The sequence below is a fragment of the Centruroides vittatus genome, unplaced genomic scaffold (genome assembly GCF_030686945.1).
Source record: "Centruroides vittatus isolate TY-2023 unplaced genomic scaffold, ASM3068694v2 contig_484, whole genome shotgun sequence".
NCBI lineage: Eukaryota > Metazoa > Arthropoda > Arachnida > Scorpiones > Buthidae > Centruroides > Centruroides vittatus.
In genome coordinates, this window is record NW_027122274.1 from 1,279,939 (window position 1) to 1,296,677 (window position 16,739).

General features: G+C 35.5%; 1 protein-coding gene and 1 long non-coding RNA gene across 2 annotated transcripts; both read left to right on the forward strand.

Annotated features, from left to right (window-relative positions):
- The first annotated feature begins 1,254 nt into the window (after positions 1 to 1,254).
- LOC136977944 (uncharacterized) lies at positions 1,255 to 2,676 on the forward strand. Its single transcript, XM_067273559.1, has one exon. The coding sequence runs from the start codon at positions 1,255 to 1,257 to the stop codon at positions 2,674 to 2,676; it is 1,422 nt and encodes a 473-aa protein (XP_067129660.1).
- Positions 2,677 to 9,311: 6,635 nt separating this feature from the next.
- On the forward strand, positions 9,312 to 10,182 carry LOC136977964 (uncharacterized). Its single transcript, XR_010881152.1, has 2 exons — positions 9,312 to 9,746; positions 9,905 to 10,182. It is a non-coding gene; the product is annotated as an uncharacterized lncRNA (long non-coding RNA).
- Positions 10,183 to 16,739: the final 6,557 nt, after the last annotated feature.

Below are 16,739 nucleotides of genomic sequence, written 5' to 3' on the forward strand. Positions count from 1 at the left end.
AATGGTCTTCCAGACTTTCTTTCTTGCCCATGCATAAGTTCATCCAGTCATCTCCACAATGTCAATTTAGTGTGTGTTTTTTTGTTGTTTAAGTTATGGCAATGCAACACTTGGGCAATCTGCCTAGGGCAGTGGTTTCCAACCTTTTTGTACCTGCGCCCCCTTAAAAAAATTGTTGTGCCCCCTTAATTTTTCTAACAATCTAATTTCATAAATACTCAACTGATATTATAATTTATTTAATGGGCTACAAAATAATATACAATATTATGTAAAAATATACATAAAAAATAATTATTTATTATAAGAAATAATAATTTTAAATGTACTAAAAATAATGTACTATTATAACAGTTATGAAATTTACCTCAATATTAATTTAGAAGTTACCAAAGCGAAGTGTTTCATTCTATATATCAACGTGGTTATCGCAAGCACTACTAACGAACTAATTCTGTTCATAGACAACAGAAACAAAACAGATGCTTCTGTTTACTGAAGTTTGGCGCGAGTAAGCATGAGAATACGCGGGATGTTCCGAGTGCTTGTCTTTTGTTTCCTCGCCCCGCCGGCGCTCAGCTCCAAACGCGAAAGCGAGATGTTTTCGTTCCAGCAAGAGTATGGATGGATGTTTTAGCATTTGTACCCGAAAAATTCGCGGCGAGGATTGTGGACTACGTATACCTATTTTGCTGATTCATTTTTTTGACACCTATTCGACTTTTTTGGTTTGTATTCGAAAATGATATTTTGGAAACAGCTGCATGCTCCCCTTGCAACAGTCTCGCGGCCCCCTAGGGGGTGCGCCCCACAGGTTGGAAACCACTGGCCTAGGGGGATGCCTTCTGGAAGGTCTTTTAAGGGAAACTAGCCCCTATTTAGGCATTTACAGACGTGGAGAAAACCTGGAAAACTCCATCTGTGCGAGGTGCAAACCCATGACCTAATTCCCAGTGTTCAGGGAACAAAGACTGCTTGGCCACTGGTGGACCATCAATTTAGTGAATGAGCTTGTTCTGATGAGTGTGTCTTTCAGAGCTAGTAACTGAGCTTTTGCAGTTTACAATCCTTAAATATTTCTGTTGGTGGGCGGCAGATCGAGAGCAGATCTCGAATTGAAAGGAAACCACCTCCTCCAACTAGTTAGCACCTGGGGTACCAACCATAAACTAGACTTCAACCCGGCCAAAACAAAGGCAATTATTTTCAACAAACCGAGGGGAGGCAATATCTACCTCAGGCCCCCCTCTGAGGATGAATGGCAACTCCATTAAGGTAGAGAAACACCTCAGGTACTTAGGCATCACTCTGGATTTCAAACTTTCTTGGGCTTCACATATTGAGCATATCTCTAGCCGCACGGGCCTTATTTTTCAGGCATTTGCTCAGGTGGCCAGGAGAGACTGGGGCCTCTCTCCTGAGGCCCTCTCGACTATATATGACGGTATCTTTATCCCAATCGCTACCTATGGGTGTGGCACATGGGGTAGCGCCATCTCAAAGGTTCACATCAGAAGAAAACTGGTTTCCGCACAGAGGCGAGCTCTTCTGTTATTAACTAAGGCCTATCGCACCACTAGTAATGTTAGCCTACAAGCGATCGCACGGAAATTACCCATAGACATTGAGATCTCTATGAAAACGAAGATGCAACAAGCCAAATGGGGAACGAATATTCAGATAGGCGACATCACAATTGAATCTGCGGATATTGAAAGGCCTCACCCATTCGGTGATACCATTACCCCCACTTACAACTTCTCAAGTAGCTGGAATAACCTTAACAATGCCAGTATCCAAATATACACCGATGGCTCAGGTATTGACGGTGGTGTAGGTTGCGCTTATGTTGTTTATGACAACAGTGAGGAAATTCACAACCAAAAATTCAGACTACATCCGCAATGCAATGTATTCCAAGCGGAGCTTCTGGCAATCAGCAAGGCCACGAACTGGATTAACAACACCTACTCGAATTTCAAGATCGACATCTACACTGACTCGTTATCTGCCCTTAACATGATCTACAGCATCAAGCTCCATCCACTTGCAGTGGAGATACGGAACAACATCTGCGTATCCAATAATAACATTCAAATATTCTGGGTCAGATCACATCAGGGTATGGAGGGGAATGAGCGGGCGGACGCCCTTGCAAAAGAAGCTGCCCTCGACCCAAACATCTCTTACGACTACGGCAAAATCAGCCAAGGGACTCTTAAACGGCTTCTGCAGGAGGAGGCCATAGATACATGGCAATCTCACTGGAACGAACTTGGGCACCACATCATTAAGCAATTCATTCCTGACCTCCGGCAACACAACAAAATAAAGTGGTTTACCCCTGACCACTATACTACTCAGTTTTTGAGTAACCACGGGAAATTTGCTCACTACTTGGCGAGGTTTGTCAATAGAACGTCTGACGAGTGCCCCACCTGTGGGGTTAGAGACGGAGCTAACCATTACCTATACGACTGTACTATAACTGCCAAAGAGAGAACTGAAATGAGTCTTCTCCTGAATGAAATTAACATAGACTGGCCCTGCGACCTTACCGACATTTGGAAAAGTCAAGAGATCTTCCACGCCTTCAAAAGGCTCGCAAAAAAGATGATTCTTACTAACAATCAGCTGCTCCAAGATGGGGCAGTTGGGGGACCAAATAGCTCCTGAGGGGCTGCGCTATCGGGTTTTCCTATCCCCTGCTGGGCGGCAATGCCGCCCTTCTCTTTAGGTACAGGGGATGTCATCTTGTTCTTTCTCCACGCGATACAAGCTGTAACGCGGTGATTCGTGAAACTGTTTTATTTTATTGTTTTATCCACTCTATATTTTCATCTTGTCTCTTCAATGTAGCATTCTGTAGCGCCAATTATATTGTTTCCTACGCCCTGGTTGTGCCACTGGCAGGTACAGGGCATGTAAAATAAATCTTTACGTCAATAAACCAATCCTTAATTATATCCAAATGTTTATCAGATATTCCTTGTATTATTACTGACTGTGTCTTGTCATCTTTCACTATATATTTTTTTCTTTCAGCTTCCTTGTCTGGTGGATCACTGTAAATCATATCCTCACACTGTTCTCTTTTTAGAATATACATAATTCTAAATTTCCAGTTATTAAAGTTATTTGCTTCTAATACTGGTACGACCATTGCAACACCCATAATTTTGACTACTCCACTAAACAAAGTTAACTATATAAAATTTAAGGAACTTACTGGAACCTCTGGGCCCATAACCTGTTAAAAGTGAAGAGAATGTGTATAATGATACACTATTTGACTGTAAACCATGTTTAATTGACCAAACAAATACAAAGAACAGTTGACTGCAAGCCATCTGTGCTAATTTTTAACATGGCAGAAATCGGTACAAGAAAGGGTGCGGGACAATGTGACACCCCTTTGCAGTTGAGAATAACAGTATTCCTTAACACATACTCCTTCAAATCAATGAAATCACAAAAAATAAATACAGTCAAACCTGTTTTAATGCGGTGGATAGGGACCGCATAAAAAAAACGCATAAAAAAATCGCACAAAACTTCACGAGTGGCTATAAAAAATAGTTTTTGCAACACAAAAAAATATTTTTTTTGTGTGGACAATAGGGACCGCATAAAAAAAGTCTCACATAGAAAATAACTCAAAACCGTATGAAATAGAATTTATTGACAACAGATGTCAGCACTTGACTGCATCGTCTCGTCTATCGTCTGTTTTACATATTTTTGTCCAGGTAGTGTTTTGTTGACTTAAAAAATAAATTATTTCATTTTTCGCATATTCATGCAATAATATTACTATAATAAGTTCATTTATGCTATAATAAGTCAACGTGAGACATGACAAATTGCATGAGACTAGTCGCCAACTATACCGCACAAAAAAAAGACTGCATAAAAACAGGTTTGACTGTATATATATATTTTTTTTACATATTTTCCTTTCATGGAGTCAAATGTTTATATATTTGTGTAAATTTAATCATTAAAAAAACCATCAGGAATTTTTCAGGGGTCCATCTGGATATGTTGGCCTTATCCTCATCAGGCTGCCCCATTGTGGGCCTGGCCAAACCAGTAATGAGCTTGCTTTTTAGCAACTCATTATTGGTTTCATTATTTTTATCTCTGCTCTGTTGGGCACTCTTAGTACATGCAGAGCAGAAAGAATTAAAAATAAAAAGTCATATACCCAGATAGAATTGTCTGATTACTGCAAAACTTTGTACACAGCTATGTCTCATACAGGTATACAAACAATTACAGTTGTCTGATTGCATGTCAGGTAATGCAACCAGACTGCCTTAAACTTAGTCCAATATTCTATGAAAAGACACACAGGCTCAGTGTTCAGAATTTTCAGTGTAACCCATTGTTTACAGGTCTTCAAATGCCAGGTGTGCTTTTAACAATGCAGTCAAAGACATTACACATGACTAGCAGTTTGACAAAGGCCATATTATTGAGCTAAGGAATGCAGGATGGCAGTTTTTCAAAATTGCCTACCATCTAGCCATTCTGACCTCTCTGTGAAGAGGTATAGGAGACAGTGGATATGTCACAGCCAGAATGTTAATTTAGCTGCTTTACAAAGTGTCTAGCCATTTAATTTAACTGAGCTATTTCATAACAAAGCTAACGAATACTCAGTTACTTTACAAAGAGGTTACCCACTGGATTAAATGACACTTCATGTTCTACAAATACAACTGTCAAACCAGTAGCTGCTTTAGATAAACTGCCATGGAGTTCTATGCAAAACAGCATGGAAAATTGAAGAAACTATGGATTTTTTGAGGTTATTAAACAAACAAAATGGCAGATTCCAGTGCACATTGGACATCTATCAAATATTATTGGTGTTCAAAGTATGATATCTTCATTGGCTGTATTTATGACATCTCATTTTTAAGAAGATACATGGGTGTAGCCAGGAAGGGGCATGGGTGGGCACAGCCCCCCCACTTAACCTGGTGTCCCTCCCCAGAAAATTACAGCCTCTACTTAGGCCCCCATAACAAAACCCTGGCTACGCCAATGAGAAAATACCTGAGGATTCAGTAGGTAAGTATCATACCTACTGAACAGTATTTTGATATTTCAAAATATATATAAATGGTTTGCTGTATATTAGCTAATATGACGATTTTAGTCTCTGTAATCCAAATTCTTGGTAGACAAATCTCACAGCAATTTATAAACTTATTGGCAAATTAAATTTATTTTGTAAAGACTACATCAAATGCATTTCGGGCTGGTGTAATATCTTCCAGTCCCTCTTCAGTGAATAACCGTTGGTGGTAGTTACAATGATATTTCCATAGGTAAGGGTGGTAAACTTTGCACACATTTATAGGAATCAAATTTAAGGAAAAGTTTCGTAAATTTGATTCCTATAAATGTGTGCAAAGTTTACCACCCTTACCTATGGAAATATCATTGTAACTACCACCAACGGTTATTCACTGAAGAGGGACTGGAAGATATTACACCAGCCCGAAATGCATTTGATGTAGTCTTTACAAAATAAATTTAATTTGCCAATAAGTTTTAAATTGCTGTGAGATTTGTCTACCAAGAATTTGGATTACAGAGACTAAAATCGTCATATTAGTATTTTGATATATTGACAACGATTCATAAATTCTATGGACATGGTGGTCATGACAAAATGTTATACAGAATTAAAATATTTTATATACAAAAAATAGTTGAAATATTTGTTGCTTTACGTCCTACTTGCGAAACCAAACGTAATATACAGGCATCCCTGGTACAACGTTTTGCTCTACTACGGTTTTGGAAATCCTCCGTACAAAATTTCATAGTTATCGAATAACGAAGTTTACCTTACTTTTTTTTTTTTAATTCAAGTATTGTGTTGTCTCAAATTTGCCCATGGATTTTAGAATATTGAAATTTTCAAATTCGTCAGATTTACTTTAATGAAAACCGACTAAAATTTTTTTTTCTTGTCCTAGCTTTTCTATCAACTAGGTGTCATTTTCGTTGCTTTCAGGCTTCAGCCCTGAAATCAACGACTGTCACTGTGTTTTGTTTTTATAGATTAATCTTCGTATTTAGAAAAGGTTTAAATAAACATTTTTTAACCGTACATAAGCTCTACCATTCGTAAAATGACGAACGAAATACGGCGGTATTTCGGTACTCGAACACAAATTCTGGAAAAAATCACTTGGTACACGACTGAACGAATGCGACCCACTAGAACAAATTTTCGATTAATTACATATTTTTATTTCATTCATAAAAATTGTTTATGATAAAAATAAAAAATATTAAAATGTTGCTGATACTTCTGATCAAGATCAACAAAAAGTTGAGATGACGACGATACTTTGTAAAAAGAAAACGTCCTCGTTTAACTAAAATTGATATTAACACGTAATACAGTACTTTTAATTGTGATTGTCAGTTATTGATTGGAAATAAATTATCGATCACTTTAATAAACATATTTCTCTTGAAAAGGAAAAATAAACTTGCTGTCACTAACTTCTGGATCGTAACCCCAAGTTTTGCATTAGGTTTTTGTTTCGTGTAGCACGGATTCGCATAACGCTGCACTTTTTCGGAACGTAACTACCGTGTTATATCCGACGGGTCGAATATCCGCGGAATTTTTCGGGGGGTGGTCCGTTCGGATATGTCGGGCCCCGTCCCTCACCACCCGGTCGCCCCATTGTGGGTCCTGCGCCGAACCCATAATGGGCCTACTAAAAGAGCCCTCTTAGTGCCCACAGGGCGGAAAGAGTTAAAAAAAAAAAAAAAAAAGACTATCTGGATCGTAACCCCAAGTTTTGCATTAGGTTTTTGTTTCGTGTAGCACGGATTCGCATAACGCTGCACTTTTTCGGAACGTAACTACCGTGTTATATGAGGGATACCTGCATTTAAGAAAAGTATTGTGTATACACATACAGCATAACCTCCGAATAGCGGACACCATCGGTACTAAGAAATTTGTCCATTATTGGGAGGTACCGTACATGCTGGCGGCATACTGTATTTCGATGCGATCATCATAGTGACGAATACGATGGATTATGAAAACATCAAATTTGCGTTAGGAATGTGAAAATACCAAAAAATATATCTAGCATATATAATTATAAATATATTGTACAGTACAATATATATCTTTTCAGCTGTAAAAATCCAGTTTTAATTGAATTCTAAATAGCAAACAGATCGAACAGGATACTTTAAAATGGAACAAAAATTACGATAAAACAAACGTTGATTAATTATTAATTCATCAAAAACGACCTAAGCGAAAGAAACGAAAAAGAAAAATGAAACGTATTGAACAGATTGAACTAACCAGTATGATCGGTTAGGGCATAAAGTTCCAATGTCAAGTTACAAAGGCGATTTGTTAGCCATTTCAAGGGTGGGGAATGTAATCGGTATCGTTGCATTTACAGCGTCATTTGTGATCTAAGCCACTAACAAAGCGGACAAATCATTACATCGAATTATAAAAAATCGATGTAGTGATTTGTCCGCTTTGTAAGTATAAAAGAGGTGTTTATATTACTAAAAGTATGTGCATTAAAGTTAAATATTGATCGTTTTATGGAGTATATGCAATTTATAAACGTTTATTATTTTCTAAACAAATTAGACAATAAGGACTAAATATGTTGTATTTTTAGTCCTTATTGTCTAGTCTTATTGTGCTGTAGTAGTGTTACCACCTGTCCGGTTTTCATCCAGACAGTCCGGGAACTGACTGACTGTCGGGGTGAACTATTAATTTTGTCCGGGAATTTCGTAGAAATTGTGAAATTACGATGACACAAAGTTCTTGCAAATATTGTTATATATTTACACCATTTGAACAACGAAAGACCTCACACTCACTGAAACTCATCTGCCATTCCGCCATGTTACTCTATTTATGCTGATGTGTGACGCGCAACCTGCCTCTTGACCTTTTTTTTTTATTTGCTTGTATGTTACTCCTACGCAAGTCCCTAGTCCCTAACTGTAACTGATTTAGAATCAGCATGCACATTATTCTTTGCTTTGTAAAATGACATTGCGCATGCGTCAGGAACTTCTGTTCGAACAAACCTGACCTGCCGTCCGGGTCAGCGATTTTGTAAAGGTGATAACACTATCCTGTAGTAACTATTTCATTATTAATATTAATTAAAGAATCAATTTAGGAAGACACTCGGCACGTCGTTCGATGGTCGATCGTTTGCGCTTCGGATTCGATTCGAATCTCTTAGATTTAAAAAGGAAAATGCGGCTTTCCTCGGAAGAATTTAAGCATTAATTACGCTTTTGTTTTAATCGACTAATTGCAAATTTTCTTTTTTTTTCAGAATGATGATGATGGCGTGGTTTCGCCGGAAGAATGCGGTGGCGCCGGAGGGAGGGGGTTCCTCGGACGGCTCCGATGAGAAGTTCGAGGACCGTGGGCTCGACTGGGTCTCTGCCGAATCGATTAGTTCGGTGTCGCTTGAAACCGTCAAGCGAGTGGCGACGACCTTCCCCGAGTGCCTGTAGCGTGGCACTCTCCCGGAGGCGGGAGAGTTCTGAGTCCATTCCACTTGGTCAAGGTCGTCAGGGATCAGCCGGCCACAGGCCTTGTTGTGAAAGACGTGTTAAAGGGTGCAACTATGCAGACGCGAGCTAGCGAGAATATGTGACGAGATGAGGCGAGTCGCGATAAATATGTGCGAGAACCAGAAATTCGCTCTCGCCAGCGATATTTCTCGCTTCTCGCTTGTGTGTGGTTTTCCTTTGCGAAAACTAAATCGCACACAACCTCTCGCTCGCTCTAAATTCGCGTCTGCATAGTCTTAGCCATTTTTGGTTTCTAACTAGTAATTTTGGTCAAAGCGTATATAATTTATAATTATGAACAGAAAACACAAGTAACAGATGTATCACAAATGATAAACGTGCTATTTTACTTTTCGGATCGGGTGGAAAGGCTGTAGTTGCGTATGAAAAAAATTAAATTTTTAGATTACTTATAAATGAATAACTTATTTTTATTTTTAACTAATATAAATTACGAATAAAGCATTCGTAATTTGTAACTATGACCAGAAAATATGAGAAATCAAGTTTCGCCATTGGCGCTGTTCGCCGTAGTGGCATAATTTAGAACTAATGCTCGCACAGGGGCTAGAATCTTGTGGCTCTCTTAGTGTCCAATAAGCGTAGTTTTAAAAAATAACAAAGTGGCAATTAATGCCTAAACCGAAAGCACAAAACAGTTTTTCCTCATCAATATTGGAGACGAAAAAACCTGATAAAACTTAACAAAATCTACATGATAAAAGAAAACATAATTAGAACTAATTGTTAGATAAAATTATTTTAACATTTTAAAACTTTCCATTTTTATTTACGATCTCAGCAAAGTATCCCGACATCTAGTGGAAAAAATGTTAACTATCCATCGTAGGGTCGTATACGTCATGCATTGTTCATTGTGTTTAGTATGAGTAAAAGTAAAGTGTTCTGTTGTGTGCAAGGTTGTAATTCGAAATATAGCAGTTTGAAAAATATCAGTTTTCATCATTTTCCGAAAGCGGGTAAAGTTAAGATCATTAATAAAGTTGGAAAAGAGGAAAATATCGAAAGAAAAAAAGCTTGGGAATTAGCACTAATGATGGGAAAAAAAATGACTCCATCAATGAGAGTTTGCTCTCTTCACTTTCTAGAAAATGATTTCATTTTACCCGGTAAGAAAATTATTCTAATAATAATCATGTAACAAAAGGATGCTTTTAATTACTTGATCTCATACTAAATATTAGTATAGCCTGACATTAAATAAATATATATATTTGTAATTCAAATTTATGAATTTAATAAATTTTCAAATTGTCTATGATTGTAGGTTTACCATCAAAAAAGAAATGCCTCAAAAAAACTGCTGTTCCTAGCCAAAATTTGCCAGTTACAAATAAACAATTTTCTGATCATTGTGTTAGGAAAAACAGGCACAACAAACTTTCAAAGCCTATCCAAGAGACAATCAATAAGACACGTCCAGAAACTAGTCACGACTCAAAACCTACCGTACAAGATATTGAAGCGGCTCGAATTTTATTAGAGTTAGAAATTTTATTAGAATGATGGAAATAATTATTGAAGAACACAAAATCCCTGAATAAAGAATAATAAAGTATTGTAAATGTAAATGTTTCTATTCAAGTTAAAACAATAATAATAAATGTTACATGACTAACATTTAATAGCTGGTATTATATTGATAATTACATACAGTATATAAAAGTAGATCAATAAGTAACCACCTAGCCAAAAAGCAACAGCAGAGATGATGTTTTTGGCTGGTTATCTATTGATTCATTCTTACGTATTGATGAAATTATCAAATTTCGGAATATGGTAGTCGTGATAATTTAAAGTACTTTACATCACGATGATTTTTGCTTGAAATTGTCAATGTATTTGTAAAATAGTGTGCATTTTCTAGAAATAAAATTATATAAAAAAATCTTCTCCGTGACTTTTAGATGATATGAAATTAAAACAAGTTGGGAATAGTGAAAGCAGATCTTTAATTAAATAAACTATTGTAAGGTCACAGAAACATACTGTATTTTCTAGTATTTCATCAAAGTATTCTGCAGTTTGGTTCAGTAGAATGGGTTTTGTTTGTTTTAAGTTTGAAAACTTCAAAACTGGTTTGTTCATGTAACTGAAATGTGCATATTTCAAAATATAACTATACAAGCATAATATATTAAAATAATAAATACATTAATTTATAGGTTTTTTAAAATAATTTTTACATAATATGTAAATAAAATACTATGTGGTAATTGTTACAAGACAGAAGTCGATAACAATAAAAAGAACAAAAGATTAGAATTGAGTTTATTCTCAATATATTAATATATTGTCACTTGTGTTTTAAATCTTTTTTGATATTTTTTGTGTTACTGTTAAGGTCTGAAGGACTGGCAATTCTAGGGTTACCTATGCAAAGTTAAGATTGCTGATAGTGTTTTAGGCATTGTCCAAAATAAAATTATATTTTGGACTTTTATCTTAAAACAAATTAGGGCAACTTTAAGATTACCTAGAGGTAATTTAGACAATGCCCAAATTTGATATTTTTGTTTGCATTTTGCCTAGTTTACTGGACTGAATAGGTATGAGATTAAAAAATTTTTGTAGAACACTTTCATTGAAGAATGAACCTTACTTCTAAGAATTGAAACATCAAGGAGAACAAACAAAAATTCAGTACATTACTAAAAATGTCTTGAGACTTATTAGCACAAGAGTTTGAACTGTGGAATTCAGAATTACATAACAGCCGTTTCACATTTGCATACATCTATTAAAAACTTTTTCATGCAATTGCACTTAATGGATCCTTGTCCACCAAAAGTGAAATTATGATTACTAATTGACCTTAGCAAATACTCTTTGTCAGGAACATCTTCCATTTCAAAAAAATTTCTATAATATTCTTGAATCCAGTTTGACGAGAAAACGAGCCTTTTCCCTTTTTTTGTCCCAACTTTATAAAACCAATCATCAGTTCACTCCGTAACCAGTCCTATATTACTAGCATCCCTCTTTAGATTAGACAATCTTAAGTTTGCCTAATTTGTTTTCATGCAAAATCCAAAATGTCACTTTATTTTGGGCAATGCCTAAAAACTATTGACAATTTTAACTTTGTTTTGCCAGGGGTGGGGAACCTTTTGCACGTGTGTCAAATGTGGCATGCCATGAAATTTTCCAGCACACGACCCAGGATTCATCTTAAAAATAAATATCCATTACCACTGTCCAAACTGTCATTGAATGCTGAAAGATGCTTATTTTAACTTCAATCAACAATTACTCATTATTAACTTTATTATTCTTTTTCACATTATGTATGAAATCATGTTAAATATTTCCATCTTGCTCCACAAGGGGGTAAGATAGGTGTGTTTTGAGTGATATAGAATGGTTCAAATTAATTTTTCATAATTATAAAGATTAAACAACATAAAACTAGTAATGAAACAATCTTTAGGGTTTATTACAAAGTTTTATACTACAGCAGTTTATTTTTCTTGAAGACATAACATGCTAATGTGGTGAACCTCATTGTCCTCTTCTCCACCAGCACATGAGCAATGTGCCCATTGGTGACATATTACACAACCTTCCATTGAAACAGAATACAAATATCCACAGTAAAGACATTTAGTATCAAGAGAGAGAGAGATGAAGTAGTAACTCAGTTTTGTCACACAAATACTTTATAGATGCAACTATCTATAAAATCTTCAAGATGCTATTTTGAAGTCTTGGAAGTTTGTGATACAAAATTGCCCCAAGATGCCATTTTATAGTCTTGTTTAAACTTCTTGGTAATCAATGGTATTAATAAATGATGTTATACAATCATGTGAAATTAAAAATTCTCTACTAATAAAAGGAATTAAAAATTAACACTAGAATGCCCAGCAGGGGCAAATTGACTGCTTTTGATATTTGGATTCACATTTTTGCAGTTTTTTTGGTAGTATTCTGAAATTTTGAGATTTTTAATCATCTTAGTTAAAGTTAATTTTGACTAGAAATCATTATTTTCCAGGATAAAGTTTTTAAGATAACACTGATTTTACTATTAATGCTCTTCAGAAGTCAATTGACCATTCTCTGTTTAATAAGGTGTTTTTATGTAGTACTTTTAATGATATAAGTGATAAATTAGTGAACTTTTAACTGAAAAGAGTGTGTATGAGAACCGAAAAAGATGTTTACTGCACCAGTTTCAGAGATGTATAGCTGTCAGTTCTAAACTTGCAATTTTTAAAGAAGCTGGCCTTTCAATGTCATGTCTGAGTTGTGTTGCATTTGCTATTTTATAGATAGTTGGGTATGTATCATTTTCTCAAGCATAATCTTACGGCAAATGAAACTGTGAAAGCTGTGCAAGATGCATCTCCATGTCAGTGTGGAGGTGAATTGTCAGATCCAAAGTGCAGTTTTGATTTCAAGGACTGATGAAACTAGATTTTCAAATAAAAGTGAAAAGATAAAATGAAACCTGCAGATGAAAGTTTAGGTGATCTATGTTTCTAGGAATCATTCCTAAACAAGGGACAAAAATGTCACATCAGATAATTTCTTTATATTGCTCAGCTGGCAAAAGAAGCGAGAAAAAGAGAAATACAAGAATTAGTGGCATTTTGAACAAGGTTTGAAGGGATGTCTCACTCTTTGTAAAAAAGCTGCAACCCCCTTCATTCCAGTGTTATTTACAAGGTGGAAGAAATTACCCTTACTAAGGAAAAACCAAAAAGAATATGCTTATTCTTAGCAGTATGCATTCATATGTAATGGTCAATGAGGAAGCAAAGAAGAAAACACCTGAGATAATCAGCTACAATGACACCAAATGTGATGTAAATGTTAATGATTCACAAGTTCAGTACAGTGCTAGTACCCATGATAATGCACTGGTCCATACATGTCTTCTATAACATTCTAGATCTGGCTATGATCAATGCACATACAATGTACAAGTTGATAACTGGATCCAAGATCTCTTGACAATCTTTCATGATAAAAGTCATTGAAGAGTGAGTTATGTTGTACAAGAATTTGCAACTTCAGCATCTACTAATTCTTTCAATTCTGAGAGATGGTAGTGATGTAGCTACATCAAAAGATGCCATCTAAATCACTTCCAAAATTGGACTTTGCAAGGAAAACAAGACAAAAGTAACTTGCTTTGCATGAAATGTCCATACATGGCAGATTTCTAAGTACAAAATAGATCTGTAAAATATGTCAGGATTGTCCCCTTCAGAATATGTGAAAATAATATTTACAGTAGAGCATCGATTATTGGTCAAGAACTATTACAGTGACATTTCGAGTTGCATTTTTTTATCTTTAAGCGACATTTGCATTTTTTATCAATACAGTATCTTTTACAGTGACACATTATAAACCCTTGCTTACTTCCAGATGTTAACATGGATGCTGTGCAAAGTTGAGGGCATGTCCTGAATGTTAATAAAGTTACTCAGAAATTGTAAATTCATTACAAGCATAAAGTCGATCAAGACCCTTGTTTCTTAACTGATAGAGACCTGATGGATTAATGCTCATAACAGCAGCTAAAACATTTCTGAGAGCTGCACATGCCCAAACATCAGGCACCCTAACTAAAACATTTGAACCAATTTCAACCTGTCCAAGTAACCTAGCCTAATCAGAATGCGTCATGGTCAAATATCTTGAAAGCCATGATATGAATTTTGCTTTGTGGTCTCATTTTGAGTTAGCCACAATGTGTTGTGGCTAACTTCAAAATGTGACCACAAAGCGAAATTTGCTCAATGAGCGATTTCAGTCTTTGAGCCTAACATATATATTTATTGTATTTATTAAGGTATTTAATAATTCAACAAAATTACTCCTTTTAAGTTTTTATTATTGTTTAAATGTTATTATATAAATGAAAATTACTGTACTTCCTGGTCCTCTTAACCTCCCGTTTTATTGCCAGGAAAATTGAGCAAGAACCCATGCCAACATTTTCTTTTGATCCTCTTGTAATGAGATTTTTTTTAATTTTACAAAAATATTTGCAAAAGTTAAAAAATTTCATTTTTAAATTATGAAAAATGTAATTCTTAGTAATCTCCAACAAAACATTTCATGAAACAATAATTATACTGCAAAGAAACATTGGAAGTAAATGAGAAATAAACAGATTTTTAAAATACTTTCAAAATATTCATGCATTATTAGATTTTACACCAAAAGTGATAAACTAATCATTACTGGTATTCAGATGAAGGATAGCAACTGATTAAATGATACCACTACTATTTAGCCAGTTGCACATTATTATTCAGATCACATTCTTAAATTTATAAGAATTAGTAAATTATTATTTTCAAAACAGACATAACTGAATGTGATGTAAACGTGTTGTTATTTTGATGGTGGACAGATTGTGTATGAGGGTCGTCCCAGAAGTACCCAATCTGACGTATAGATGGTGTTAGTTGTTTGAAAAAAATTACTGTAGTTGAAAGTACCAATCTTATAATGCTTAAGTTTGAAGTTTGAAGATGCTACGTTGTTTAGTACAGAAGAGCATTGTTTATCCGAATCAATTGGGGACTGGGGTCGTTCGGATAACTGATTATGCATGAAAAAATATATTAACCTATCTGATGTTGAAATTTTTCTCCATTGCATGTTGCTTCGTGTTGAATTTTTGTCGATTTTAAGCCTAACGAAAATTTTTATAATAATAATCAAGGCTATTGTATCATTAAAAATTATTTCTTTATCTTATACAAACAAAATAAATATATTGAAAAATATAAAAACAAAAAAATTATACTTTAGAAGTTAATCTAGTATCAAAAACGTTTGATTCAGCATGACACAGTCCGACTGGAAAGCTTTCAGTTAACCGACATTTCAGTTGACCAGCTTTCGGATAAACGATGCTCTACTGCATTTGTTTGACAACCATCAATAGTGAACAATGTCAGTGAATTTGTAAACATGGAAAAAATTGGTCATCGTTGTGATACAAAACTTTCATTTGAAAGGTCTCAGTCCAACCAATATCAAAGCTGTGCTAGATTCTATTCTGGGAGAGTCTGCTCCCTCGTTTACAACAACAAAATAATGGGTGTCAGAGTTTAAATGAGGCCATACGAGCTGCCAAGACGAACATTGCAGTGGTCGACCAAATGAGGTGACCACACCAGAAATGGTGAAGAAAATCCACAAAATGGTATTGGATGACTGTTGACTCAAAGTGCAAGAGCTAGCAGACATGGTAGGCATTTCAAAAAGCGCTGTACATTGTATTTTGATTGAAAATACTGATTGATTTCTCGTGTCCAAAATTGATATTTTGGACACAAGAAAGCTGTGCACAAGATGGGTGCTGTGTTTGCCCACAATGGAACAAAAACAGTATCGTGAGGATGTTTCAATCCAGTGTTTGGCAATGTTTCACAGCAATAAAGCCAAGTTTTTGCATCAATTCATAACATGGATGAAACATGGGTCCATCACTTCACACCTGAGACAAAAGAACAGTTGAAACAATGGACTGAAAGGGGAGAATCGGCTCCGAAGGTGGCAAAGACAGTTCCATCTGCTGGAAAGATCATGGCATCAGTTTTTTGGGATGTGCATGGGATAATTTTCATTGATTATCTTCAAAAAGGAAAAACAATCAACGCAGAGTATTATGTGAACTTATTGCAGCGCTTGAGTGATGAAATCAAGAAAAAATGGCTGCATTTGACGAAAAAGAGTTTTGTTTCATCAAGACAACGCACCAGTTCACACATCCATTATCATAGTGGCCAAAATCAATGAGTTAATGTTTTAATTGCTTCCTCACATACCCTATTTGCCAGAGTCCCCTCAGATTATTTTCTCTTTCCAAACTTGAAGAAATGGCTCGGTGGTAAAAGATTTGCCAACAATGAAGAGGTGGAGTCTGTGGTTGATGGCTATTTTGAGAAGCTCGACGGTTCTTACTATAAACAGGGTATTGAAGCTATTGAACATCGCTGGGAAAAGTGTATTGAGCTAAAAGAAGACTATGTTGAGAAATAAAGATGTGTTTTTCTAAATTTTTTGCATCTTGTTAGGTTGGGTACTTCTGGGACTACCCCCACAGTATCAAAGATGTTTGTGACATCAAA

What these genes read in the sequence shown, in the direction of transcription:
- LOC136977944 (XM_067273559.1), top strand. Translation starts at nt 1,255, where the DNA reads ATGAATGGCAACTCCATTAAGGTAGAGAAACACCTCAGGTACTTAGGC.